This window comes from Pelophylax lessonae, assembly GCF_965119305.1.
Source record: "Pelophylax lessonae genome assembly, chromosome: 1".
In the NCBI taxonomy this organism is placed as follows: Eukaryota; Metazoa; Chordata; class Amphibia; order Anura; family Ranidae; genus Pelophylax; species Pelophylax lessonae.
In genome coordinates, this window is record NC_138768.1 from 705,288,682 (window position 1) to 705,315,315 (window position 26,634).

Consider the following 26,634-nt stretch of genomic DNA (forward strand, 5'->3'; position numbering starts at 1 on the left):
AAGGTCAATTGATGAGCTACTTATGCTATCCAACAAATGCTAAGCTGTGCTAGAATCAAAACATTCACTCATTTTACCTAATATGACTTTTCTTGAATTGCCTGCATCCACAGCACACACAGGCCACCTCACAGGGGCAGAAAAAATGTACCTCCTGAGACCACTCCACAGGGTCATTCCTGTGCTGTGTACCTTTCTCTCTCCCTGCTTCCTGCATTACCAAATACATTCAAGTTTATATCTGGCTGTGTCTGTGAGGAATTTGACATTTTTTTTAATATCAAGGATATATGAGAAAAGCAGCAAGCAAGGAATGTTCCAGTATCACCAACAATAGGGGCAGGTTTGAATGATGCATACAGCAATGCCTAGGTGAAGAACTGAAGTACTGAACAGGTAGGCTATGCTTCTGACATACATCTGAAAGTGGTTGTAAAGGCTGAAGGTTTTTCTTTCTCTGCATTCAGGTAAAAAAAACTTATTGTTAGCTTCCCCAGCCCCCCCCCCCCCAAATACTTACCTGAGCCCGATCTTGATCCAGTGCTGCTCTCTCTCTCCCTCCTTGCTGGACTCAGTAACAGCCCTTGGCCCCTGCTGCTGCCAATCAAATCCGGTGACGAGAGAGAATAGAGCCGAATTCTGTGAGTCAATGGACACACAAAGCGCAGCTTGGGATCAATTCCGTACATGTGCCACCATAGTAAGCAGATTCCTATGGTGCCACACACAGAAGAGGAGGGGCCCAGAGAGCCGTGGGAGACCCCAGAAGTGGAGGATCAAAACTGCTCTGTGCAAAACTATTGCACAAGGCAAGTAAGTATAAAATATTTTCTTTAAAAAAAAAAGTACCATTACAATTACTTTAAGGTTACATTTTCAGTTTGGACTAAAGTGTATCTTTAAAGGTTAGGATTTGTGGAGGTTTTTTATGTAAAATGAGAAGTTATGTTCAAGTTAAGTGTTTAACCACTTGCCTACAGTGCACTTTCACCCCCTTCCTGCCCAGACTGATTTTCAGCTTTCAGCGCTCTCACACTTTGACTGAGAATTACTCAGTCATGCAACACTGTACCCATACAAAAATTGTGTCCTTTTTTTCACACAAATAGAGCTTTCTTTTGATGGTATTTGATCAATACTGGGTTTTTTATTTTTTGTGCTATAAATAAAAAAAGACTGAAAATATCGTGAAAAAACGCATTTTTCTTTGTTTCTGTCATAAAATTTTGCAAATTAGTCATTTTTCTTCACAAATTTTGGCCAAAATTTATACTGCTACTTATCTTTGGTAAAAATAACCCAAGTAAGTGTATATTATTTGGTCTTTGTGAAAGTTATAGAGTCCACAAGTTATGGTGCTATTCATTGAAAATTGATCACACTTGATCACACCTGATGTACTGAAGGCCTATCTCATTTCTTGAGACACTAAAAGGTCAGGAAAGTACAAATACCCCCCAAATGACCCCTTTTTGGAAAGTAGACATTCCAAGGTATTTAATAAGGGGCATGATGAGTTTTTTGAAGTTGTAATTTTTTCCCACAATGCTTTGCAAAATGAAGATTTTTTTTTTTATTTTTTTTTTTTTTACAAATTGCCGTATTAACAGGTTATTTCTCTCACACAGCACATGTATACTTGCAACTACACCCCAAAACACATTCTACTACTCTGCCTGAGTATGGCGATACCACATGTGTGAGACTTTTTCACAGCCTGGCCACATACAGAGGCCTAACATCCGAGAAGCAGCGTCCGGCATTCTAGGAGCACAAATTACACATATCATTTCCTGACAACCTATCGCACTTTTGAAGGCCCTGGAGCACCAGGACAATGGAAACCCCCATAAAATGACCCCATTTTGGAAAGCAAACAGCCCAACGTATAATTTTTGAGGCATAATGAGTCTTTTGAATATGTCATTTTTTTCCACAAGTTTTTGGAAAATGTGGAAAGAAAATGAAAACACATTTTTTTTACACAAAGCTGTCCATTTATGCAATATTTCTAACACATCGCATGTACATAGCAAAACTTGCACCCCAAAATACATTCTGCTATTCCTCCTGAGTATGGCGATACCACATGTGTAACACTTTTTCACAGCCTGGCCACATACATAGGCCTCACATCCAAGTAGCGCTTTACACAAAGTTGTCCATTTATCCACTTTAAGACTGGGCCTATTTTTGACACTTGGTGTTTACAAGCTAAAATAATTTTTTTTGCTAGAAAACTACTTTGAACCCCCAAACATTATATATTTTTTTTTAGCAGAGACCCTAGAGAATAAAATGGAGATCGTTGCAATATTTTTTATCACACCATATTTGCGCAGCAGTCTTCCAAATGCGATTTTTTTGAAAAAAATTCACTTTTTTGAACTAAAAAATAAGAAAACAGTAAATTTAGCCCAATTTTTTTCCATAATATGAAAGATAATGTTACGCCGAGTAATTAGATACCAAACATGTCATGCTTCAAAATTGCGCATGCTCACAGAATGGCGCCAAACATTGGTACTTAAAAATCCCCATAGGCAACATTTTAAAAATTTCTGCAGGTTACTAGCTTAGAGTTACAGAGGAGGTCTAGGGCTTAAATTATTGCACTCGCTCTAACGATCGCGGCGATACCTCACATGTATGGTTTGAACACCGTTTACATATGTGGGCGGGACTTGCGTATGCGTTTGCTTCTGCGCGCGAGCTAACGGGGACAGGGCGCTTTAATTTTTTTTTATTTTTTTTTTCCTATTTATTTTATTTATTATTTTTTTATTTTTACACAGTTTAAAAAAAAAAATGTTTTGATCATTTTTATTCCTATTACAAGGAATGTAAACATCCCTTGTAATAGAAATAGGCATGACAGGTCCTCTTTATTGTGAGATCTGGGGTCAAAAAGACCTCACACCTCACAACTACACTAAAAAAGAAAAAAAAAAAAAAAAATTGTTGAAAGAGGGAAAAAAAAAAAGCAAAAAAAAAAAGCGGCCCTTTAAACCGGTTGCTAGGCAACGTCTTTTGACGTAGCTCCGGTCCTCCAAGACCATCGAGTTGAGTGAGGGCCATCTTGCCCTCACTCGACTTCCTGTCTCTGAGGATCCGGGACCGGATAGTTTTCTCCGCTGCCGGTGGGTCCGGTAAGCTGGGAAAACGTCTGGGACGCGGCAGGAGGGGGGGGGGGCACCTCTTCCCCTGCACCGTAAGGGTAATTCCGCGGCGAATCCGCCACTGGGACCACCCTTATCTGAAAGCCGACCGCCCGCCGTTTCAAAAAATACCGGGGTTATGGGGGCTATCTGCTGCCATAACTCCAGTATTTAGCTTTTAATGGCCGACGTATATAGTCGTTAGGCGGTCAGTAAGTGATTGCATGTATATGGCAAACAGGTGACGATGACTGACGGGGTGACAGGTGACGATGACTGATGGGGTGACAGGTGACGATGACTGATGGGGTGACAGGTGACGATGATTGATGAGGTGACAGGTGATGATGATTGATGAGGTGACAGGTGACGATGATTGATGGGGTGACAGGTGACGATGATTGATGGGGTGACAGGTGACGATGATTGATGGGGTGACAGATGACGATGATTGATGGGGTGACAGATGACAATCACTGACGGGGTGACATGTGACGATGATTGATGGGGTGACAAGTGACGATCACTGATGGGGTGTCAAGTGACGATGACTGATGGGGTGACAGGTGACGATGACTGATGGGGTGACAGGTGACGGTGATTGATGGGGTGACAGGTGACGGGCGATGGTCACTGATGGGTGACAGGTGACGGGCGATGGTGCATTGCTGATGGCAGTCTCTGGTGACCGGTGAACTTTAGGCTACGTTCACATGTCAGCGTAGCGATCACGGTCAGAATCACTGCGATTCTGCCCGTGATCCAGAAATCATTGCAAATTGCGGGACGCCTGTGCGTTGCCCGTGATTTGCAATAGCACCCCAAATGCTGTGCGATGTTGCTGCGATTTCCGCCTGCCGAATCGCGGTAACATTGCGCAAACAACGCATGACGCTCCAAAGAAACTCTTGTACCTTTTTTGGGCGTCATGCGATGTTTGCGCGATGTTACCGCGATTCGGCAGGCGGAAATGGCGGCAACATCGCACAGCGTTTGGGGTGCTATTGCAAATCAAGGGCAACGCACAGGCGTCCTGCGATTTGCAATGATTTCCGGATCGTGGGCAGAATCGCTGTGATTCTGCCTGCGATCGCTGCGCTCACATGTGAACGTTATGGGTGTCAATTTCTGGGCACTGATGAGGTGACTGTTGGGTGACAGGTGACATTGGGGGGGGCTGAGGACTGTGTGGGGACATTTATTAGTGTGATTTTACTTTTTACATGTGTACAGAGCAGTAACTCACTATTTCTAGCTCTTCTCCCCTCATACTGGAAACTGTATGAGGGGAGAAGAGCTAGTAACACTGAGTTACTGCTCTTTGTTTACATTTTCTGATCGGCTGTGAATGGATTCACAGCCGATCACATAGTAAACAGTCACTGTCAGTGACTGTTTACTACCGCCGGTGACAGCTGTGTTCCTACGGAACACAGTGCCACCGACATGACCGCGCTGCGCGCTCCCGATCGCGCATGCGCGGTCATCTAGTGGGCGCCTTCATTGTGATCGGCTGTGTCATTGGAACACAGCCGATCACGTGGGAAACAGCCACGCCCATTGGCTGTTTCCCCCCTGCCGGTGACGGGGGGTGTCCCGGGGACACCCCGACACCGGCAGTGCAGGGCGGCGCGCACGCGATCGCGCGCCTGCCCTGCTTAAAGTGCCGCCGTCATATGACGGCGGCCCAGGATAATGGTCGCTCCGCTCCGCCGTCATATGACGGCGGGCGGGCGGCAAGCGGTTAAGGTAATTTTACATATAAGGTAAATGAGGCAAACAGATAAAACATAGTTGAGGTATATAAAGTATCTCACCAAAGTGAGTACACCCCTCTTACATTTTTGTAAATATTTTATCATAGCTTTTCATGTGACAAAACTGAAGAAATGACACTTTGCTACAATGTAAAGTAGTGAGTGTACAGCTTGTATAACAGTGTAAATTTGCTGTCCCCTCAAAATAACTCAACACACAGCCATTAATGTCAAAACCTCTGGCAACAAAAGTGAGTACACCCCTAAGTGACAATGTAAAAATTGGGCCCAAAGTGTCAATATTGTGTGTGGCCACCATTATTTTCCAGCACTGCCTTAACCCTCTTGGGCATGGAGTTCACCAGACCTTCACAGGTTGCCACTGGAGTCCTCTTCCACTTCTCCAGAATGACATCATGGAGCTATTGGATGTTAGAGACTTTCCCTCCTCCACCTTCCGTTTGAGGATGCCCCACAGATACTCAATAGGGTTTAGGTCTGGGGACATGCTTGGCCAGTCCATCACCTTTACCCTCAGATTCTTTAGCAAGGCAGTAGTCATCTTGGAAGTGCGTTTGGGGTCGTTATCATGTTGGAATACTGCCCTGCGGCCCAGTCCCTGAAGGAAGGGGGATCATGCTTTGCTTCAGTATGTCACAGTACATGCTGGCATTCATGGTTCCCTCAATGAACTGTAGCTCCGCAGTGCCAGCAGCACTTATGCAGCCCCAGACCATGACACTCCCACCACCATGCTTGACTGTAGGCAAGACACACTTGTCTTCGTACTCCTCACCTGGTTGCCGCCACACAAGCTTGACACCATCTGAACCAAATAAGTTTATTTTGGTCTCATCTGACCACAGGACATCATTCCAGTAATCCATGTCCTTAGTCTGCTTGTCTTCAGCAAACTGTTTGTGGGCTTTTTTGTGCATCATCTTTAGAAGAGGCTTCCTTCTGGGATGACAGCCATGCAGACCAATTTGATGCAAGACTGCGGCGTATGGCCTGAGCACTGACAGGCTGACCCCCCACCCCTTCAACCTCTGCAGCAATGCTGGCAGCACTCATATGTCTATTTCCCAAAGACAACCTCTGAATATGGTGCTGAGCACGTGCACTCAACTTCTTTGGTCGACCATGGTGAGGCCTGTTGCGAGTGGAACCTGTCCTGTTAAACCACTGTATGGTCTTGGCCACCGTGCTGCAGCTCGGTTTCAGGGTCTTGGCAATCTTCTTACAGCCTAGGCTATATTTATGTAGAGCAACAATTCTTTTTTTTCAGATTCTTGGAGAGTACTTTGCCATGAGGTGCCATGTTGAACTTCCAGTGACCAGTATGAGAGAGTGAGAGCGATAACACCAAATTTAACACACCTGTTCCCCATTCACACCTGAGACCTTGTACCACTAACGAGTCACATGACACCGGGGAGGGAAAATGGCTAATTGGGCCCAATTTGGACATTTTCACTTAGGGGTGTACTCACTTTTGTTGCCAGCGGTTTAGACATTAATGGCTGTGTGTTGAGTTATTTTGAGGGAACAGCAAATTTACACTGTTATACAAGCTGTACACTCACTACTTTACATTGTAGCAAAGTGTCATTTCTGCAGTGTTGTCACATGAAAAGATATAATAAAATATTTACAAAAATGTGAGGGGTGTACTCACTTTTGTGAGACACTGTAGCTCTTCTGCTGCATTGTGAACACAGGAGGTTGGCTGGTGGGCACAAGTGCCATTCAGTGAATGCTTTGAATTTTCTTAACCACTTTAAGACTGGAAGATTTTGCTGCTTAATGACCAGGCCCTATTTTGTGATTCGGCACTGCGTTACTTTAACGGACAACTGCGCGGTCGTGCAATGCTGTACCCAAACAAAATCGATGCCCTTTTTTCCCCTCAAATAGAGCTATCTTTTGATGATATTTGATCACCTGTGCAATTTTTATTTTTTGCACTATAAACAAAAAAAGAGCGACAATTTTAAAAAAAAATTATGGTAAAACACGTTACTTTTTTATTACAGGTACTTATATAGGCACTGTCAATTTACGCAGCACTTTACATATACAGTATATATTGTACATTCACATCAGTCCCTGCCCTCCAATGAGCTTACAATCTAAGGTCCCTAACTCACATTCATACATACACAGGCCAATTTAGAAAGGAAATTAATGGAAGAAAATCTGCACTGAGGATAGTTAGTTGGCTGCTGCCTACCTTCTGAATTTAACCCCAAGAAGGGGTATATAAAGTAAATTAGAGTGGGGGGAAGGTAAATAGCGCTGCCTAGGTCAAAGTGTCCACAGAATATCAATATTCTGTAAACAATAAATGAAATATTAAAGTGTCAGATGCGCATAAAGTGCTAGAGTGCAATAACCAGGATCAATATTTGCATCAATTCAAACATAAATAGGAATAAAAATATGTAAACAATAAGTATAAAGTGCCAATTGTGCGATAGTGTAGTGTAAAGCATCAATAATAAATAATATCTAAAAAAGTGACACAATGTGCACAAATAAGTGACATCAGTGTATAAACCACTGTAAATAACTAAATAAATAATATATCAAATAAACGATAGTTGATCCAATCTATAATAGAGTAAACAAACCAAATGATTTTTGGTAGGTGGTAAAGTGGTTAGATAAATCCACAAAAATTATTTAATAAAATGATTGGTGCAGAGGTGGCCAAGTGTATATTAAACAATAGTCCATAAGGTGAATAAATATATGGAGTCCCAAAATTGTAGATCTTGAGGTGATCCAAAGGTAGTCATGCAGGTGAGGAAACAATAGTGCTCCCCTCTCAATAATGACCGCACTCACCGGAATTAGATACCCCTGCAGGGGTAATAAGCGTGACAATACTCAGGGGTATAATCCCGTCAGATCAAAGGGCATCGATCTTAGTATCTCTGGGCATCCAGTCAGATCCTCTCTCAAAGGTACAGGGCAATACTCTCCAATAAATATCAAACTCAATCAATTTGCCATCAAATAATATATGTTTTAGGAGATCCAGACCATATGGAGGAAAAAGAAAGACTCACATAGTGAAGTATTGCTTCAATATGCCATTTTATTATAATAGGAAATGTACTGACATATCAGAAGTAAAAACGAGTGTAGATAACAGACGCTGCTCCTGATGACGTCAAACTGACGAAACACATAGAGCCTCATCATGTCATTTCCGCTTTTGGTTGGAACGCATTTCTGGCGGCTGGAACGCATCGCGTTCCGGAAGTGTGCGGCGATCTGGGAAATTGCGGCTATTACCACTGTTATCCAGGGAGTGATGTCATTGCAGCTTTGGCCACTCACAGCGTTGGAGCCCGCAAACCCGGAAGAAACAACGGGGAAGATGTCAGCCGTCTCGGCGGTGAGGGCTTAGTTCTAAGGTAAGTATTTCTTAATGAGCTAGTATGCATCGCATACTAGCTCATTATGCTGTTGTCTTCCAGGTTTTTTGTTTTTGTTGTTTTTTTTTCTTCCGGGGTTTACAACCTCTTTAAAGTGCATGCTCCTCCTACAATGGGCGCACAGCAAAAAAGTGTCCTTGGAAACTTTTGAAGGCAACTACTGTATGCTTTAGGCAGCAGAGAGAAAGAGGTCCTTTATGTTGTGTTTTTCCCGTCATCAGTAGCAGTCATCTCACACTAGGGTATTTACATATTTTCACAAATTTTAGTACTAGGTTAGAACAATAAGGAAAGTTCGTTCTGAAAAAGGTAATTTCAGTGGTTGTTTTGGGTAGGTTTTTGAAGCGTACAGGACAGGAATGCAGCTCTCTATATTTTAATTGTATTATTTATTTATAGTTTTTCATACTGACCTGCATATAGGAGTTTCCTCACGCAAGCTATGTGTTGTCCTTTACATGCCATGTAAAGAGGAGTGCCTAGGTGAGGAATATCTTGGTCCACATCTATATCCCAGGAAATCAAAACATCCAGACATTCACTGTGGCCTGTATATATACAGGAGGGATTACAAATCTTTAGTAACATACACTTACCCACCAGGCCTATTTTTGACACTTTTTGTTTACAAGTTAAAATCAGCATTTTTTGCTAGAAAATTACTTAGAACCCCCATACATTATATATATATATATATTTTTAGCAAAGACTCTGGAGAATAAAATGGCGGTCATAGCAATATATTTTGTCTCGTGGTATTTGCGCAGCGGTCTTTAAAACTCAATTTTTTTGGAAAAAGTACGAAAAATCACATTTCACTGCATTTAGAAAAAACTAAACAGTAAAGTTAGCCCATTTTTTTGTATACTGTTAAAGATGATGTCACGCCGAGTAAAGAGATACCCAACATGTTACGGTATAAAATTGCGCACACCCGTGGAATGGCAACGTTTTAAATTTTTTTAACGGTTACCAGTTTAGAGTTAGAGTGTAGCTATTTTTTTAAAATTATTGCTCATGCTCTGGCGATCGTGGCGATACCTCACATGTGTGGTTTGAACAGTGATTTCATTCGCGGCATGACTTCCATATACGTTTTCTTTCATGCGCGAGCTAACGGCGACGGGGGTGGCTAAAATGTATTTATTTATTTTTTTCTATTTATTTATTTTTATTTTTTTTAACTTTAACACAGGTTTAAAAAAATAAATAAAAATCTGATCACTTTTATTGCTGTCACAAGCAATGTAAACATCCCTTGTGACAGCAATAAAAGTGACAGGTACTCTTTATGGAGGGATAGAGGGTCTAAAAGACCCTAGACCCCTCCACTGCACTTCCGTGTATTCAAAACCCCAAAAACTGAATTTTTTAATACACTCGTTTTTTTAATCTGCCGCCTTTAGCAACCGGGTTGCGTCATCGGAGACCCGATCGAAGCCGCATCCGGCTTAGATCGGGACTCCATCCAGCCGGCGGACGTGCCGGCTGGGTGCTCGGGTCTCCCGGTGGGACAGGAGACCCGGGCAGAGCTGCGGAAAGCAGCGAACGGGAACGTCCATTCCCGCTCGCTGGGGTAACGATCGAGCGGCTTCCGAGCCGCATCGGTTGTTACCGCCGGAAAGCCGACCGCCGGCTCTAAACAACGGTACCGACATGATGCCTCTAGTGAGAGGCATCATCCCGGTATAACCACGCAATGGGTATGGGTACGTCACTTTGTGGTTAAAACCCAATCCCAGAACTGATGCATAGACTGAATCGCTATCATGCTTACAGTATATCTTTTCAGGAGTCTAGCATGAGCAGCTAAACTTTTCTGAGCTTCTCTAGTGCAAGATTAGAACCAGGCATTCTTTGTACTGTTCAATCCAGCAATATAATTATATATCTTAAATAGGTCAAGATATTATAAATCTGTGAACCCTCTTCATAATAATATACACATTGTTAGGAGCCCAGCAGTGCCATCATTCTGCTAGAACTAAATACACTCCCTACAATGCCAATGAATGTATTGTTTGTTTAATGGGAGAGCGTAACCAGAGATTAACTGTTGTGTTCACTGACTGCATCTTGTATTTATGTTATATCCAAACTGCTACAGTCAACCCTAAGAAAAGAAACCCAAATAAACATAAAGTTTATAAGAAGGCAATAAGAAATCGTTTTATTTTAGCAAAGCCCAACTCTAACCAAAGCTTTTTTTAGCTTTTTTGATAGAATGGTATGCCAATTGGGGAGATTGTTCCCCACTTTCTGTCCTGATGAGAGGGATACATCTAGGAAATAAAAGAAATACCCCAAAGACAGTAGGAAAAACCCAACAGGTGTGTTGATTTCTTGGATCTCCCTCTGATTATCTGCAGACAGTCACCAGGGTTTTTTTTAAACATCCATCCTTACTCCCGTTTGCTCCTTAGGGCTCTTTCACATGGACGTTCTGTATGTCTGTAAATCACCCCATCTGTTTGCGAATGATATACGGACATAATGAATGTCTATGGGATTACGGATGTCAGCGGATGACCATCCGCTGACATCCGATTTGCGTCCTTTCAGTTCTGTTCCATTTTTTGGAAAGGAACAGAACCCTATTTTTCTTCCATTTAAAAAACGGAACGGATGCAAAATCGGTTGTCAGCGGTGTCATCTGCTGACATCCGCAATCCCATAAACATGAATTATGTCCGTATATCATCCGCAAACGGATGGGATGATATGCGGACATACGGAGCAGATAACACAAGTGTCATCTGTGTCCATGAAAAAAAAAAAGTGCCGGAGCGGATCGCAATACGGTCCGCTCCGTGTGAAAGAGGCCTTACTCAATAAACAGTCCAGGGTATTTGGTTTTCTATTTGTTTTTTGTATTTATTGTGGAACTTGGATGGGGGAAAGGAATAGTGGGATACTCCAACTGAACTATTCACAGTAGATAGGGACAACTCTCACTTGGCCTCACCAGATTATTTGTGGAATCAGACAACCAATTATGTAATTAGTTGTTAGGACGCCAGCGGCTGGAAGGTAATAATGGTGCTTAATGAAAACCTGTGACTTTGTTCAACAAAAAGTCAGGCTTGATCCACTATACAATTTTGGGGCAATTTTTGGCATTGTTTCCAAGACACCCATGGAGGAACCTGAAGGCTCACCTGGGTGCCTGGCAGGGCCGGGAAAAGGGGTGGGCAGGAGGAACAGCTGCCCTGGGCACTGTGGTATCATGTGAGGTGGGGGGTGCCTTGAGGAGATTGTGGGGAGGCTATTTGTGTTGGGAGGGAAAATGTGGTGGCAGAAGGGTTCAAACTTTTTGTATGAGGGGAAATTTGGAAGGTGTTCTAAGAGTATTGATTCAGGGAATTTGTGTTGGCATGGGGGACGAGGATTTGTGCTGAGGGGGGAATTTAGGGTAGTTGTGCTAGAAGAGGTGATATGGTAGAGGGGGAGGGCACTTGTGCTAGGAGGAAATTTCATTTTTTGGGGGGGTGGGGGGGTTTGCATTAGTAGGGATTACTGGGGGGTATATGTTCAAGGAGGGGAAAATTTGGAGGAAGGAGAATTTATGTTGGGAGGGGGGATGAAGGGGGGTGTCAGGGATACCACATGCAGGCATCCAGCAAGGGTGATCAGATCAATTGGCTGCACTAAGGAATCAGGACCCAGATGGATAAAGATGTAAATAAGTTTATTAAGCAAAATGACACACTCCAATACCAACACCAGTGACCATAAACAAGCAAACAAAATATAAATGATAACAGTACAAAACCCCAATAGAACCTAACAAACTATATACAAAGGGATGGAGCAAACAATAGCAGGACAGGACAGGGACAGGAGACAAGGAAAGCAGGGAGCCAGGTACAGGAAGCAGGATGCAGGGAACAGGACTCAGGATCAGAATACAGGTTTCAGGATACAGGTTTCAGGATACAGGCTCAGATAGGGACACGGCTAGCAGAGAAAATACTGAAGCACTGAGCCTCAGTGAAGGGCGGGCTTATATTCCCTCAGCAGTCCTCCTCAGGTGCAGCTTAATTAAAAGAACAGTCCAGCTGCTGGGAGACACCCGCTGGTGGGCCCTGGAACTGCGCCCCTCAGTTACAGGAACAACAGTGCCACCAGCAGGTGACCCACGTAATGACACAGATCCTGACAGTTCCCCCCCCTTTAAGGAGTGGCCTCCGGACGCTCCATTGTGCTTCTACCCTGAAAGTCCAAAAAGGTCTCCCCTCCATGTCTGTGGGTCTTCTAGCACTCTCTAGGCCAAAGCCCTTTAACTTGCCGGAAGGCGTGCCGCCAGAGTCCAGCAATTGATCATGCGCCCCACCACCAGGGTCTGGAAGCCGTCTAGGCACCCCACAGGTCAAGTTGCTGAAGAGGCGTAACATTAGGGATACACCTGCCCTCATTGCAACACATGTCCCAACACTGGGACTGAAGGCAAGCTGGACATCAAGCAGGGGAGCGCCAGCGGCATGCAGGATATCCGGCAGTGGCACACCAGGCTGGGCAACAGACAGTGGCACATCAAACAGGGCAGCAGACCGTGGCTCAGCAGGCACTGGATCAGCAAACACTGGGTCGGCAGGCACCGGAACAGCGAGCACTGGGTCAGTGGGCACTGGAACAGCAAGCACTGGGTCAGCAGGCACAGGATCAGCAGGCACGGTAGTGGTCACCAGAACAGCGGGCACGGGATCAGCTGGCACCAGATCAGCGGGCTGAGTAAGAGACACCGGATCAGCAGGCACCGGAACAGCAGGCACTGGGTCAGCGGGCACTGGAACAGCAAGCACTGGGTCAGCAGACTGGGTAGTGGTCACCAGAACAGCGGGCACCAGAACAGCGGGCACTGGATCAGCAGGCTCAGTAGGAGGCACCGGATCAGCAGGCACTGGACCAGCAGGCTCAGTAGGAGGCACCAGATCAGCGGGCACTGGAACAGCAGGCATCAGAACAGCAGGCACTGGATCAGCAGGCTCAGTAGGAGGCACCAGATCAGTGGGCACTGGATCAGCAGGCTCAGTAGGAGGCATCAGATCAGTGGGCACTGGATCAGCAGGCTCAGTAGGAGGCATCAGATCAGCGGGCAATGTAACAGCAGGCACTGGATCAGCAGGCTCAGTAGGAGGCACCGGATCAGCGGGCACTGGAACAACAGGCATCAGAACAGCGGGCACTGGATCAGCAGGCTCAGTAGAAGGCACCGGATCAAAGGGCACTGGATCAGCAGGCACTGGAACAACAGGCATCAGAACAACGGGCACTGGATCAGCAGGCTCAGTAGGAGGCACTGGATCAGCGGGCACCAGAACAGCAAGCACTGGATCAGCGGGCTCAGTAGGAGGCACCAGATCAGCGGGCACTGGAACAGCAGGCATCAGAACAGTGGGCACTGGATCAGCAGGCTCAGTAGGAGGCACCGGATCAGTGGGCACTGGATCAGCAGGCACTGGAACAACAGGCATCAGAACAGCGGGCACTGGATCAGCAGGCTCAGTAGGAGGCACCGGATCAGTGGGCACTGGATCAACAGGCTCAGTAAGAGGCACCAGATCAGCGGGCATCAGAACAGCAGGCACTGGATCAGCAGGCTCAGTAGGAGGCACCAGATCAGCGGGCACTGTAACAGCAGGCATCAGAACAGTGGGCACTGGATCAGCAGGCTCAGTAGGAGGCACCGGATCAGTGGGCACTGGATCAGCGGGCACTGGAACAACAGGCATCAGAACAACGGGCACTGGATCAGCAGGCTCAGTAGGAGGCACCGGATCAGTGGGCACTGGATCAGCAGGCACTGGAACAACAGGCATCAGAACAGCGGGCACTGGATCAGCAGGCTCAGTAGGAGGCACCGGATCAGTGGGCACTGGATCAACAGGCTCAGTAGGAGGCACCAGATCAGTGGGCACTGGATCAGCAGGCATCAGAACAGCAGGCACTGGATCAGCAGGCTCAGTAGGAGGCACTGGATCAGTGGGCACTGGATCAGCGGGCACTGGAACAGCGGGCATCAGAACAGCAGGCTGAGAAACAGGCACCGGATCAGCAGGCTGGGTAACAGGTATAATTGTATGTGTTGGGAAAAATCTCCTTTTCTTTTTAGGTTTAGATACAGGAATCTTGCTAGTGGTTGCAGGGCTATGAATAGATTGTGAAGTAGATGGAAGCGAAATGGCAGTATTGGGAGATGGTGGAAAAGGAGAGACAGTTACAGAGGAGAATTTCTGAGAGGTTGCTTGGGGCAACAGGTTAGTAGAGGAAGTTTTCACAGGGTTAAATGCAGGAAAAGTGCAACTCGTTAAGCCAGGATATGAACAAGCAATGGAAAGCAAACCATACCTAACTGCAGCTGTGGTTGCTACGGGTAACGGAGAGGAGAAACTTTGAGAAAACTGGTGTCCAGAGGCAGAAGTGGATTGGTGTGAGTTAGCTGATGCTAAATTGGAAAGATCTGACCAGGTTTGCAGTAAGGCCTGAACAAAACTCAATTTACAACCCCCTTGTCTGATTAGAGAATATACAGCATTCATGCAATCCAACAGGGCCTTTGGAGAATACACTGAATAATGTTCAATAAAATAGGGTTTATCATCTTCCAAGAGCCACACAAGAGATACCACCTAAGAGACACTAAAAGGAGGAGAATAATCATCACTACCCTTAGGGGTATTAGATAAAGCCAACTCTGCACAGAGCTGAATAAGTGGCTGAATCTCTTTGAACAAAACTCTGCCTTGGTCAACAAACGAGTGGGCCAAAAGGATGCATTCCAACAACTGCTCGCTAGTGTAAGTTTTCAAAATTTGGCAACAATATTCCCTGTCTTCTGTTACAAGCAAAGAAAAATAAAAGACCTCCTCTGACTGCATCTTGCAACAACCAGAAAATTCCTAATTCCCAGGTGCAACCGATCTGATCGTTAGTGGCTTCGGTATTCTGTCAGGGATACCACATGCAGGCATCCAGCAAGGGTGATCAGATCAATTGGCTGCACTAAGGAATCAGGACCCAGATGGATAAAGATGTAAATAAGTTTATTAAGCAAAATGACACACTCCAATACCAACACCAGTGACCATAAACAAGCAAACAAAATATAAATGATAACAGTACAAAACCCCAATAGAACCTAACAAACTATATACAAAGGGATGGAGCAAACAATATCAGGACAGGACAGGGACAGGAGACAAGGAAAGCAGGGAGCCAGGTACAGGAAGCAGGATGCAGGGAACAGGACTCAGGATCAGAATACAGGTTTCAGGATACAGGCTCAGATAGGGACACGGCTAGCAGAGAAAATACTGAAGCACTGAGCCTCAGTGAAGGGCGGGCTTATATTCCCTCAGCAGTCCTCCTCAGGTGCAGCTTAATTAAAAGAACAGTCCAGCTGCTGGGAGACACCCGCTGGTGGGCCCTGGAACTGCGCCCCTCAGTTACAGGAACAACAGTGCCACCAGCAGGTGACCCACGTAATGACACAGATCCCGACAGGGGGGAGGATTTGGAATGGGGGGACAGAATGTGTACTCGGAGGGGAAACTTGAGTGGTTGAGGATTTGTGCTAGCAGGAGTGATTTTTTTTGGGGGGGGGATTGTGCTGGGGGGATTTGGGGAGAGAGAAGATTTGAACTGGGAGATGTGTTGGGGGGATTTCAGCAGGGGATTTGACCTAGGAGAGGTTAGTGCCTAATTTTTTTGCTGACACATAATGATCATACATCTTGGGGGGGCGCAGTTTGGCATGTTCACCCTGGGCTCTAGATAACTTGTCCCGGCACTGGTGTCTGGGCCTCCTGGTTGAAAAAGGATGTTGTGGGCCAAAATGCATTCATGGGTTCCAGGCCAGACTGCATTGTTGGAGTGTCGTCTGCAGGGAAGTCCAAAAGCTGGCTCTTTGTTTAATAGCAGTGCCTGGATGACATGACTGGCTAAATAGAATTACACATGCTAGGCAGGTAAAACAGTTCTTGTATAGTTCGTGTGTATCAATTGTTTATTTAGCCCTCTGCCTAAAGTATAGCTTTATCAGTGTGTATTATGAATGCTTACTCCATAGGAATCTAGCTATACGCAAATATATGAACATTACAGTATTGCTTAACAGTGCTATCATAAATTAATATCTATTTGAAGATTCAAATTACCTTTACTTGCTGCCTCATGAGCAGGCGAAGGAAGACATGTCTCCAGGTGTGCCTTTGCACCATATTCCAGTAGCAGCTCCACACAACTTGCACTGCCTCTTGAACATGCATTAAATAAAGGAGTCACTCCATCAATAGTTGTAGCATTCACCTAAAACATATTAAAGGATGTCTCGGGATAGACATGAAGCAAGAGCCTTAAAGGAACCTATTTGCTTACTCAAAGAATTTGCCTGGGCTTGATTCACCAAGGATTTGGCGAACCTAGTTTGAACCTGAACTTGGATGAAAATCCTATTGAACTCTACGAGGATTTAAACATTTTGTTAAATTCTGCCCATTTTTACAGCTAATAGGTAAACTACTCTCAAAAAAAACATAGGATTCTCATTACTGTCATGGGGGACATGAACCAATGCAGAAAAATGTTTTTAAAAATACTGTACAGCCCTGAGAGGGTATTTTCATTGGCTTCATGGACAAAATTGAAAATACACAAACTCTTAAAGTGTAAGTCCACCCTTACACTAAAATCCCTGCATCTACAGACATCCACAATCTAACACTAACCTATCTAGCCCTGTAAGGAAGAAATCAGTATACACACCTTTTTTAAAGCCGATCTGTCCCGATCCCACGCTGAGCTGTCATCTGTGGCTTTGCTATGGAGGTGGGTGCAGAGGACACAGCCGACAACAAAAGCCCCATAGTAACTCTATGGGTGAAGTCACTTCCCATTCATTTCACAGCCGTTGTCGGCTGTGGCCTCTGCAGCGCTTCTGCTGCTGGAGACCATGTAGGATCGGGTTAAAAAAAGGTATGTATACTGAATTCTTCTTTAAAGGGCTAGGTAGGTTAGTGTTAGATCATGGATGTCTGTAGATGCAGGGATTTTGGTGTTAGGGTGCGGACACTTTAAATAACATGTTTGGAGGGTGCCTTAAATCTGTCTGTGGTTTTAGGGAACAGTACAGTTTTCAAAGGCAATCTGAGCAACAGAGTACACCGGCAGCATATATTTAACTAAAGAATTGAAATTTTTCTTTTACAGTTAGCTTGGCTTACATATATCAGCAGCAGTACTTCAATCTGATGCATGTAAGGCTATTATTCAGGTAGCTTTAGCAGCATCACATTTTTTTATCAAACAATATTAGACATGCTTTGACTGGCAGATAGAAATTGGCCAATTGTTAGCTCTGGATATGACCCTATTCTCACTGATGCAAAACTGTCCTGCTGGACAATTTCTATCAAGCTCTCATTAAGATTGGTGGTGGTGGTGGGTATGGCGGGTAATACAAAAAATAGGAGAGCACAGCCAGCTGCAGGACAGCTAGGGTAGTTCTCAAGTTTAGTAGAGAAAGTCAGGAGCAGTGGCTGTGGCTTTACTATAAGAACTAAGATACTACAGGGGATACTGCAGTTTAAAACTGGCCAGTAACAGGACAGTTATAGTTATATTTGGGGATAACAGGCCAAAATGTACTAGACACAAAGATTGCATGCATATGTTTACTACAGAATTTAGGAGACTGCAAATGACACAGTAGTGTAAAATTGGCTAGCAGTAGGACAATTTTAATGAGCAAGGCTAGGCCCAAATATTCTAGAAACAAAGGGCACCATCTTGGGGTTTGCCACATTAACTGGTGTTTACTAAATAGAGCTAATGCTCTAATGTTCATACAATCAGTCTGTATTTTCAAGTTCTTAATTTTAACTTGAGGTTATTTTATTTTAAAGGGTCTCTAAGCCCAAGAACAAAAACTTTAAAGAAGTATAGCAAAAGCTTTTTTTGGTTGTACTTCTGCTATGGATCACAGAAGTGCAGTTTGGGTCAGAGAGCCGGTCCAGGCTCTGAAAAGATTTGAACCATATGGTTGGGATCAACACAGATGCCTGGATCCGCAGCTGGCTCAGCCTCTCAGCGAGCCGCTGAGAGGCTGAGCCAGCTGCTCCCACCCCCTCCTTAGCCCAGCACTCCAGTGAAAGCTGGAGGGGCAGAGCAGAGAGTCGGAGACTGACAAGCAGGGCAGGCAGGGCTGATAACACAGCTAAAGCTTTTAGTGCAGCACAGGCAGAGTATATAGGAAATAATGGGCTCATAAGATTTCTAGTTAGACCAAATGGTATAGATATAATAAAACTATTTAAACTGTATATTTAAACTGTGATTCAATGCACTAACTTGCATTGTATGACACGACTTACATGTGCTCCAGCTTCCAGCAGTGTTCTTGCACATCCAACATGATCTCCCAGGCAGGCTTCATGAAGTGGGGTCACATGGTCAATAGTTAAAGTGTTGACATTGTAACCCTAAAGGTACAAAATTGCACATTTCAGTCAACTAGATAGCAGTATACTCACAGAGATTTATCAATCTTGGAGCACAGTTAGGCAGTATGAAATAGAAGAAAGATAATTGAAGTGAGGTTGCAGTAATCCCCCCATTACTGTTTAGTACTATGCTGATATAAAACATATTCCTAGCCACTTCCTAATGAATCTATCTAGATAAATCCCCCCTAACAGTATACATTATGCTTACATAAATGCAATTATTAATTGGGAAGCTGTCAGTGGAAAAAACATGATTCTTTCAGTAAGAGAAGGTAGACAGTAGTGTGATGATAGCACTCACAGCTTTATGCCAACCAGACATGGATCAAAATTTCCAAGTTCCTGCTGAACCAGACACATTTTGATCCATGTATAGGAAGGGTTGGTTGTACAGAAGTTGATCTGCTAATCGACTTCTGTAAAACTGCCTTGTCAGAAAATTTCCAGTTGATCAGCGCTGCTATAGCCGGCGGATCAATGTATTCTTTCTGACAGCGAGATAGTCTCCCTTCTGTCGAAATACATTAGCTAAGCAGGAAAGATTCCCCCATCCACCGCAAATGTATGTGAATGGGGGCACTGAGTCTTTTATTTATTTTTTGCTCAACCTGCTGGTTGAACTAAAAAATGATTTATCTATGGCCTGCCTTACCCTGCACAACAGTCTAACTGCTAGCAGACTTAAGCCCCGTACACACGCAACGATTATCGGCTGTCCAGTGTTGTTGTGTTGGTTGAAATGTGCTCTAGACTGCACACTAATTTTCTCGGCCAACAAAAATCTACTTCAGAAGTGATGTCATGTGATGGTTTACTTTCCGTGTGTTTTTTCATCTCTGAGCATGTCCAGTCTTGCTCATCAGATTTTTGTCTGCCGAAATCTGTACTGACTGAGGGAAAATCGGCCATTGTGGTGACAGCTAACAAAAATTTTTATAGCCTGCACACCAGATTTTATTTGGCCGAAAAGTCGGAGTCGGTTGTCGAAAGCATCATACTAACAAGCCGAAAATCGGCCGATCGGACGTTGGCCGAAAATTCACGCCCAACTATCGATGCGTGTGTACGAGGCATTAGAGTTATTATCACTGAGGTCAGTCTACTCACAGTTAAGTCTTTACACACACAAACAATAGCTGCCACCACACACACTGTTCACAGTAAGTTATAGTAGAAAACCTATTTCCAATTACCTTGTACAGTTATTAACTTCTTAAAAACATAGAAAAGTGACGGCAGAAAAAGACAGAGTAGTTTATCAAGTCTGCCCATTTTTTTTTTTTTTTCCATTTACTTTGTTGTCTGACTATAGATCTATGTTTATCCCAAGCATGTTTGAAGACATTTACTGTGGACTGTCTCACTACCTTTGCTGGTAGTTTATTCCAAGCATCAACTACCCTTTCAGTAAAATAATACTTTCTAAGATTAGTTTTAAACTTCCCTCCAGTTCCCTCCAGTTAGTTTGATTAGTTTGGTTGTTCTTGATTTTGGTTTCATATTCTTCCTGTGCCCATGTCCACTTCTCTTTTTGCTTCAGCTTTATCATCCCGCATCTGTGATTGAAGGGGTATAGGATCACTTCCCTTATGGATTAATAAGTTGTTATGGATTTTTTCTTTCCTCCACCTTCATCACTTCATATCTCAATGCAAGTGTATTTGTGCACATTCATAATATATATTTTGTTTACAGTTATTCTTCAAGAGGCAAGAATTCTTTAATTGCTAATTTCGAGCATTAGAGATAAAGCTTAACAATTTTTAAATATCATTTTTCATGTAAGGAAAAGAACAGCGCAAGATAAGCAATCAGAGAAAATTTACCACAAAAACAGCCAAAAACAACAGAAAAAAAAAAACTGAAATAAAAGTGAAAAGTACTTAACTTGGGTTTCTTGGACTTTGGGTCTAGCAGATTCCAGTCCTGACAGAGTCACTGGCCCTCAAAATGACTCTCAGCGTTCATGCATAGCTTGTTAGAAAGTTGGCTCAACACGCTGCTGAGAGCCTGAGCCAGCTGCTCCCACCCCCTGCACAGCCAGGTGCTCCAGTAAGCACTGGAGGGCAGAGCACAGAGCTAGTCACCAGCTCTCTGCTCACTGAAGAACAAGAACTGAGTGATTAGTGACCTTTGATTGCTCAGTTCTCTGTCTTAGATGCAGCATCGGACTAATGCGGCACCCATTTAGGCGAGTATGATTGCTTTTTTTTTTAATCCTACACTTCTCTTTTAATATGTACAATCCTGAGGGAAAAAAAGAAAGGGGGGGGCATGATTGACACCTTTAAATATATAAAGGGTGTAAATAAGGTTCAGGGGGGCAGTATATTCAATATGGACACATGATTATCATGAACAAGAGTTAATTACCTTACACTAGCATGCAGAAGTTCAAATAACCTTTGAAATATTAATTTTATCAAAAAATGTTTGATTCAGGGTTTTTCATTTTCTCAAAATTAAAGATGAAAGCTGCTTGGTCAATATGGGCAAGAATTCAACTTTATTTTCCCACAAGCACCACATTTTAGTGCCATTTTAATGGCCCATGAACTACAATAAACAACTCTGGTGTGAAGGAGCACTTATCAAACATTACTTTTGATAGGCATATTAATACATTTAAAATAATTAAAACCTACTTGTGAAAGCAATGTTTTCAGAGCAAGTAGACGTCCCTGGCTTGCTGCCTCATGCAGTGGGGATCGATCTGCCCAGGATCCTACAAAAGTACACAAAAGCAAAACAAAGTGAACAACTGACTCTTTCATTGTAAAATGTGGAATTAACTTTTATCTCTATTGGATATCCTGGTTCTGTCAAATACTGTATTCAGAATAAATTGTTTTGTAATTTACAACGTAATAGTACAATACCACATACAAAGTAAGGTTTAGGCAGGTGTAGGCAACCCCCGGCATGGGTGCCACAAGTGGCAAGCAAAGCCTCTTTTGCCGGCACGCAACTCCCTCCCCATCAGCAGGGCAGCGCAGGGAAGTGTTGATAAGACACAGATTCTGCCGGACAAATCATTCCAGTATTAGAATTTTCAGCACTGCACCTGCACTGAGGGGAAGGCACTGCACCCCACACATTGTACAAGATGGGAAACATTTGGTTTGGTTCTCTAACTTTGCTGTAGGTGCGATCATCAGCCCTTGTGATGGTGAAGAGATTGCGTGCAGTTCTGCTAGGGGGGGGGCGGTCCTTGTTTCCAGGAGGAGGAGGAGGACGACTGTCATTGGCCACTGCTAAAGCCAATCACAGTCCTGCTAGCCCCACCCACCATCTGGAGGAAGATGACTCGTTTGATTGCCACTACCAATCTCAGAAAGAAGGGATTTCACTAACTGAGAATACCACAATCAAGTGACAGTTAGTGGAATTACTGTTGGGCTTCTGGAAAATTTGTGGAAATATATATATATATATATATATATATATATATATATATATATATAATTATGTGTGTGTAAGTGTTACTTGCTACTGACCCCTCAGCTCTGCATTATCTACTACTACCAACTTCTGCATCACCTACTCACAACCTCTGAACTTTGCGTCACTTACTCCTGATCCCTGAACTTTGCATCACCTACTACTAAACCTCTGCACTCTGTGCCCCTTTAAGCCACAGCCATAATTCAGGGCAATGAAAATCACACCCAACCTTTGCTGTGGCGTGCTGTGCCACGCTTTTTCTCACCTGGGAGGGCCCAACTTATGATCTTGCACACAGGCCCACTGTTTTCAGAAAATGCCCCTGACCTGAGCTCCTCATTGTGCATCTATTGCAGAAGCTCGTATGTGACATCACATACAAGCACCTGGGCTGGATGCGAGAGGCGGATCAGTGGGGATGAGTGTGCCAGGACAGGTAGATGTGTCCCATCTCTGCTTCCTTGTACCACTCTGCATATCGTGCATAGATCAGTGTTTCTCAACTCCGGTCCTCAGGGCACAGGCCAGGTTTGCAAGAAAACTGAAATACATCACAGGGGATATAATTTGCTGCTCAGTGATTGCAGTATTCTAGTCTTCTTCTCTCCAAGGTAACACTTAAAATCTGGCCTGTTAGTGTGCCCTGAGGACCAGATTTGAGAAACACTGTCATAGATGAGAAGAGGGTACAGTGGTGGGGCAGATGTGCAGGAGGGCACAGCAGTGGGGCAAATGAGCGGGGGGGAGGGGGTTTAGTGTTGGCACAGAAGAGAAGGGGGTTTAGCGGTGGGATAGAAGAGCAGGAGGGTACAGCAGTGGGACAGATGTACAGATGTGCAGGGGGGTATGTTAGTGGGGCAGATGTGTAGGAGGGTACCGTTGTGGGGTAGATGTGCAGGAGGTACAGGGGGTTCAGGGGTGGGACAGAAGAGCAGGGGGGTTCAGTGATGGGGCAGATGAGCAGGGGGTTACAGTGGTGCCAGATGCGAAGGGGGTTTAGCAGTTTGACAGAAGTGCAGGGGTACAGCAGTGGGGCACATTTGCAGGGGGGGTACAGTGGTGGGGCAGAAGAGCAGTGGGGTACAGTGATGGGACAGATGAGCAGGGGGTTACAGTGGTGGGAGAGATGAGCAGGGGGTTCAATGTTGGGGCAGATGGGAAGAGGGTTCAGCAGTGGGACAGAATAGCAGGGGGGTACCACAGTGGGACAGATGTGAAAGGAGGTGCACTGGTGGGACAGATGAGCAGGAGATTACCATGGTGGGGTAGAAGAGCAGAGGGTACAGGGGTAGGGCAGGTGTGCAGGGGGGTACAGTGGTGGGACAGGGGAGCAGGGGGTTTCAGTGGTAAGGCAGAAGAGCAGGGGGAACAGTGTTGGGGCAGAAGAGCAGGGGTGTACAGAGAGGAGACAGATATGCAGAAGGTACACTGGTAGGGCAGATGAGAAAGGGGGTTGCTGTGGTGGGGCAGATGAGCAGGGAGTACAGTAGTGGTACAGATGAACAGAGGGGTTCAGTGTGAGGACAGGTGAGAAGGTGAAAAGGGTTTAAATACCAGCGCTATGGAGTTTTCAGTACTTTTTGGACTAAAAAATGGTGGTGTAAGCTGCCCCCAACCTACCACTGAGGTAGTAAAATGGTAAAAGGTGCAAGTGATGTTGGGACCGGCGCTACCACATAAATATTGTGTTTGTGCAATTCCATACACTGTATAATTCATATAAAACATATAAAAGTGCATATAGTGCTTAAACCAAAGTGCTGCGTGCTGTAAACCTTTTATATATTCGCATGGGCTGTGCTCAGTGTACCATATAAACACATGTATACATATAAAGTGCTGAGTGCTATTGATAACCACGTGTGTGATTGTGTGCTAAACAAAGTTTGGCGCCAGTGGGTGTACCACAAATTGCACCGTTGCTTACCGCACTCTTAAGATGGTGGCTCAGCACTCCCTGGTCACTAGAACAGAAAACAAGCCTCCATTGCGTAGTATATCCTTGTTAGGGTAAAACAACGTAGCATCCACTCACATTTAGGGAGTTCACTATCAGCTTGAGGTGTTCGCCGGGTCGCTTCCGCGTTCCACCAGCTCAAACCACCGTTCCCGGAAGTGACGTACTGACGTACGCAAACCACGCCCTACGCGTTTCGTCATACGACGTCATCTGGAGCGTGCCATCTATCGCTACTCCCGGTCTTTTTATAGGCTGGGTCGGCGCCATCTTAGTGTACTGATCTGAGGCCGGACACGGCGGCCATCTTGGTGCACCCATACCGCAGCCTAAACAGCTTAATTCATCATGTGAACTCCCTATTTGTTACGTGTGCCGTATATATAAACATACATTTTATTTAAAACTTAGAATACGACTCCACATATTAAAACCTTGTAATATAATACATTATGTTTTGTGCTATAATTGTGCGAACCAGTGATGTGTCTGATTTGATCGGGGTGAGCCGATAATCAATGCTGCCGATAAAAATCATAAATTATGTGAATCAATAGTAAAAGTGATTCAGTGGTGATGTTGACTTTTTTATATTTAATATTTAATAGTGGGCCCAAGTGACTGTGCGATTAATAGACTATAAAAAAATTATAAAAAGTGCCCATACATGTAGCAATAATATCGGTGAGATAAAAATCGTACAAAAAAATTTTTTTTTTTTTTTTTTATTACTAAAAATATATATATATAAAAACTTTATAAGAAGAAGTTCTCCATACAAGTCCAACCATAGATATAAGTCCATGTTGCTTGTGACTTTGTATTTTCTGGGTTAAAACCCATAATTTATGGGAAAAAATAATAATAATGCAGTTCCAGGCGAAAAAATATTAAAAGACTGAAAGATGATACCCAATAGGGTAAAAACAGGATGACGTAATAGATTGGTGAAACTGAAGGTGATAGGATACTTGCAGTTGGTTATTCCCATGAGGAAGAAACTTTCTTGAAATGAGGAATTTTCAGCGAGAAGTTAAAGATATAAATATTCTATATGATAAAAAAGGTTCACTTCATAAAAAAGGTTCACTTCATAAAAAATCTTGGAAGATGATGAAGTTAGATGCGTTAAAACCTGCATTAAATGCATTAAAACCGCATCTAAAATTGCAAAATTAAAAAATCAAAAAATCAAAAAAATCCGACAATGAAACAGGAGTATGTTGATGCTAAAAATATTTCTCAAACATTCCAAAATTATTTCAAAAAAATATATATTAAGGAGATCTAAAAAGGTCAAAGGAGGCTCCTAAAAATTAAGGATCCTTTAAAAGCTTATTAAAAACTCTCAAAAAAGGCCATTAAAACTGTACCCTAGAAAAAGCTTCTTAAGGAAGGTGGGTCGGAGAGGTTTCCTTAAAAATCGGTGATGAAACAGTTTAAGTCAATATCGATGTTTAGGCCTTTAGGCTGAAGGGTCTGCATCAGATATATCCACTTCGTTTCGTTTTTAGATACATCTATTCTCTTGTTACTTCCTCTCCAGTTATTCTTTATTTTGTCTATGGCATAAAAAACCATTCCCGTGGGGTTCTTTGAATGGTGAGTTTTGAAATGTCGTGACAAGCTGTGTTTATCAAACCCCTTACGGATATTTTTAACATGTTCCCTTATGCGGACGAAAAGGGGTCTGGTGGTGCGGCCTACATATTGTAACCTACATGGACATTCCACCACGTAGGTTACATGCGTGCTTGTGCACGTTATGGTATCTTTAATCTCATAGACTTTTCCTGTACTTTGTGCCGTAAAAGATGTTGTTTTTCTTTTCTTTTCCCTTGATGTTCTACACGGTAAGCATTTTCCGCATCTAAAGAAACCTTTCAGACTGGTTGGAAGATGTATTTTCTTTGGAGGGTCAATGACATTGTGCACTAACCGATTTCTCAGGTTCGGTGCTTTTCTATAGATGAAAGTGGGTTTTGTGGGGAGGATGTCTCTTAAAGTAGTGTCTGCTTTCAATATAGGCCAATGTTTCCTTATGATTTTCTCTAGGGCCTTATGTTGGGTGTTGTATCCTGTTAAAAAAGCAAACTCGGTGTTCTTATTTCCATTTGCTCTATTTGACGTATCCTTTATCAGATTTTCCCTATCCATCTTTTCCACTATCTTCTTGATATTGATGAGTTCACTGCGTTTGTATCCTTTCTCGACAAACCTATCAATCAATATCTCAGCTTGCGTCTCAAAATCCGTTGGGTCACTGCAATTTCTCCTAATCCTCATCAGTTGCCCTTTGGGGATGTTGCCTAACCATTTGGGGTGGTGGCAGCTATTTTTAGGAATATACCCGTTCCTGTCGGTTTTCTT

At 43.8% G+C, this 26,634-nt stretch overlaps 1 protein-coding gene across 4 annotated transcripts in view; it reads right to left on the minus strand.

The window, feature by feature from the left end:
• ASB5 (ankyrin repeat and SOCS box containing 5) overlaps nucleotides 1–26,634 on the minus strand; it is a 110,430-nt gene that overhangs the window by 3,661 nt on the left and 80,135 nt on the right. For all 4 annotated transcript variants that reach the window (XM_082245646.1, XM_082245647.1, XM_082245648.1 and 1 more), the window contains exons 2-5: nucleotides 21,509–21,588; nucleotides 18,732–18,839; nucleotides 16,518–16,668; nucleotides 8,775–8,909 (exon numbers count right to left, since the gene is read on the minus strand). In XM_082245646.1, coding sequence (XP_082101772.1) covers nucleotides 8,775–8,909; nucleotides 16,518–16,668; nucleotides 18,732–18,839; nucleotides 21,509–21,588 — 474 coding nt within the window. The remainder of the gene's footprint in view (nucleotides 1–8,774; nucleotides 8,910–16,517; nucleotides 16,669–18,731; nucleotides 18,840–21,508; nucleotides 21,589–26,634) is intronic.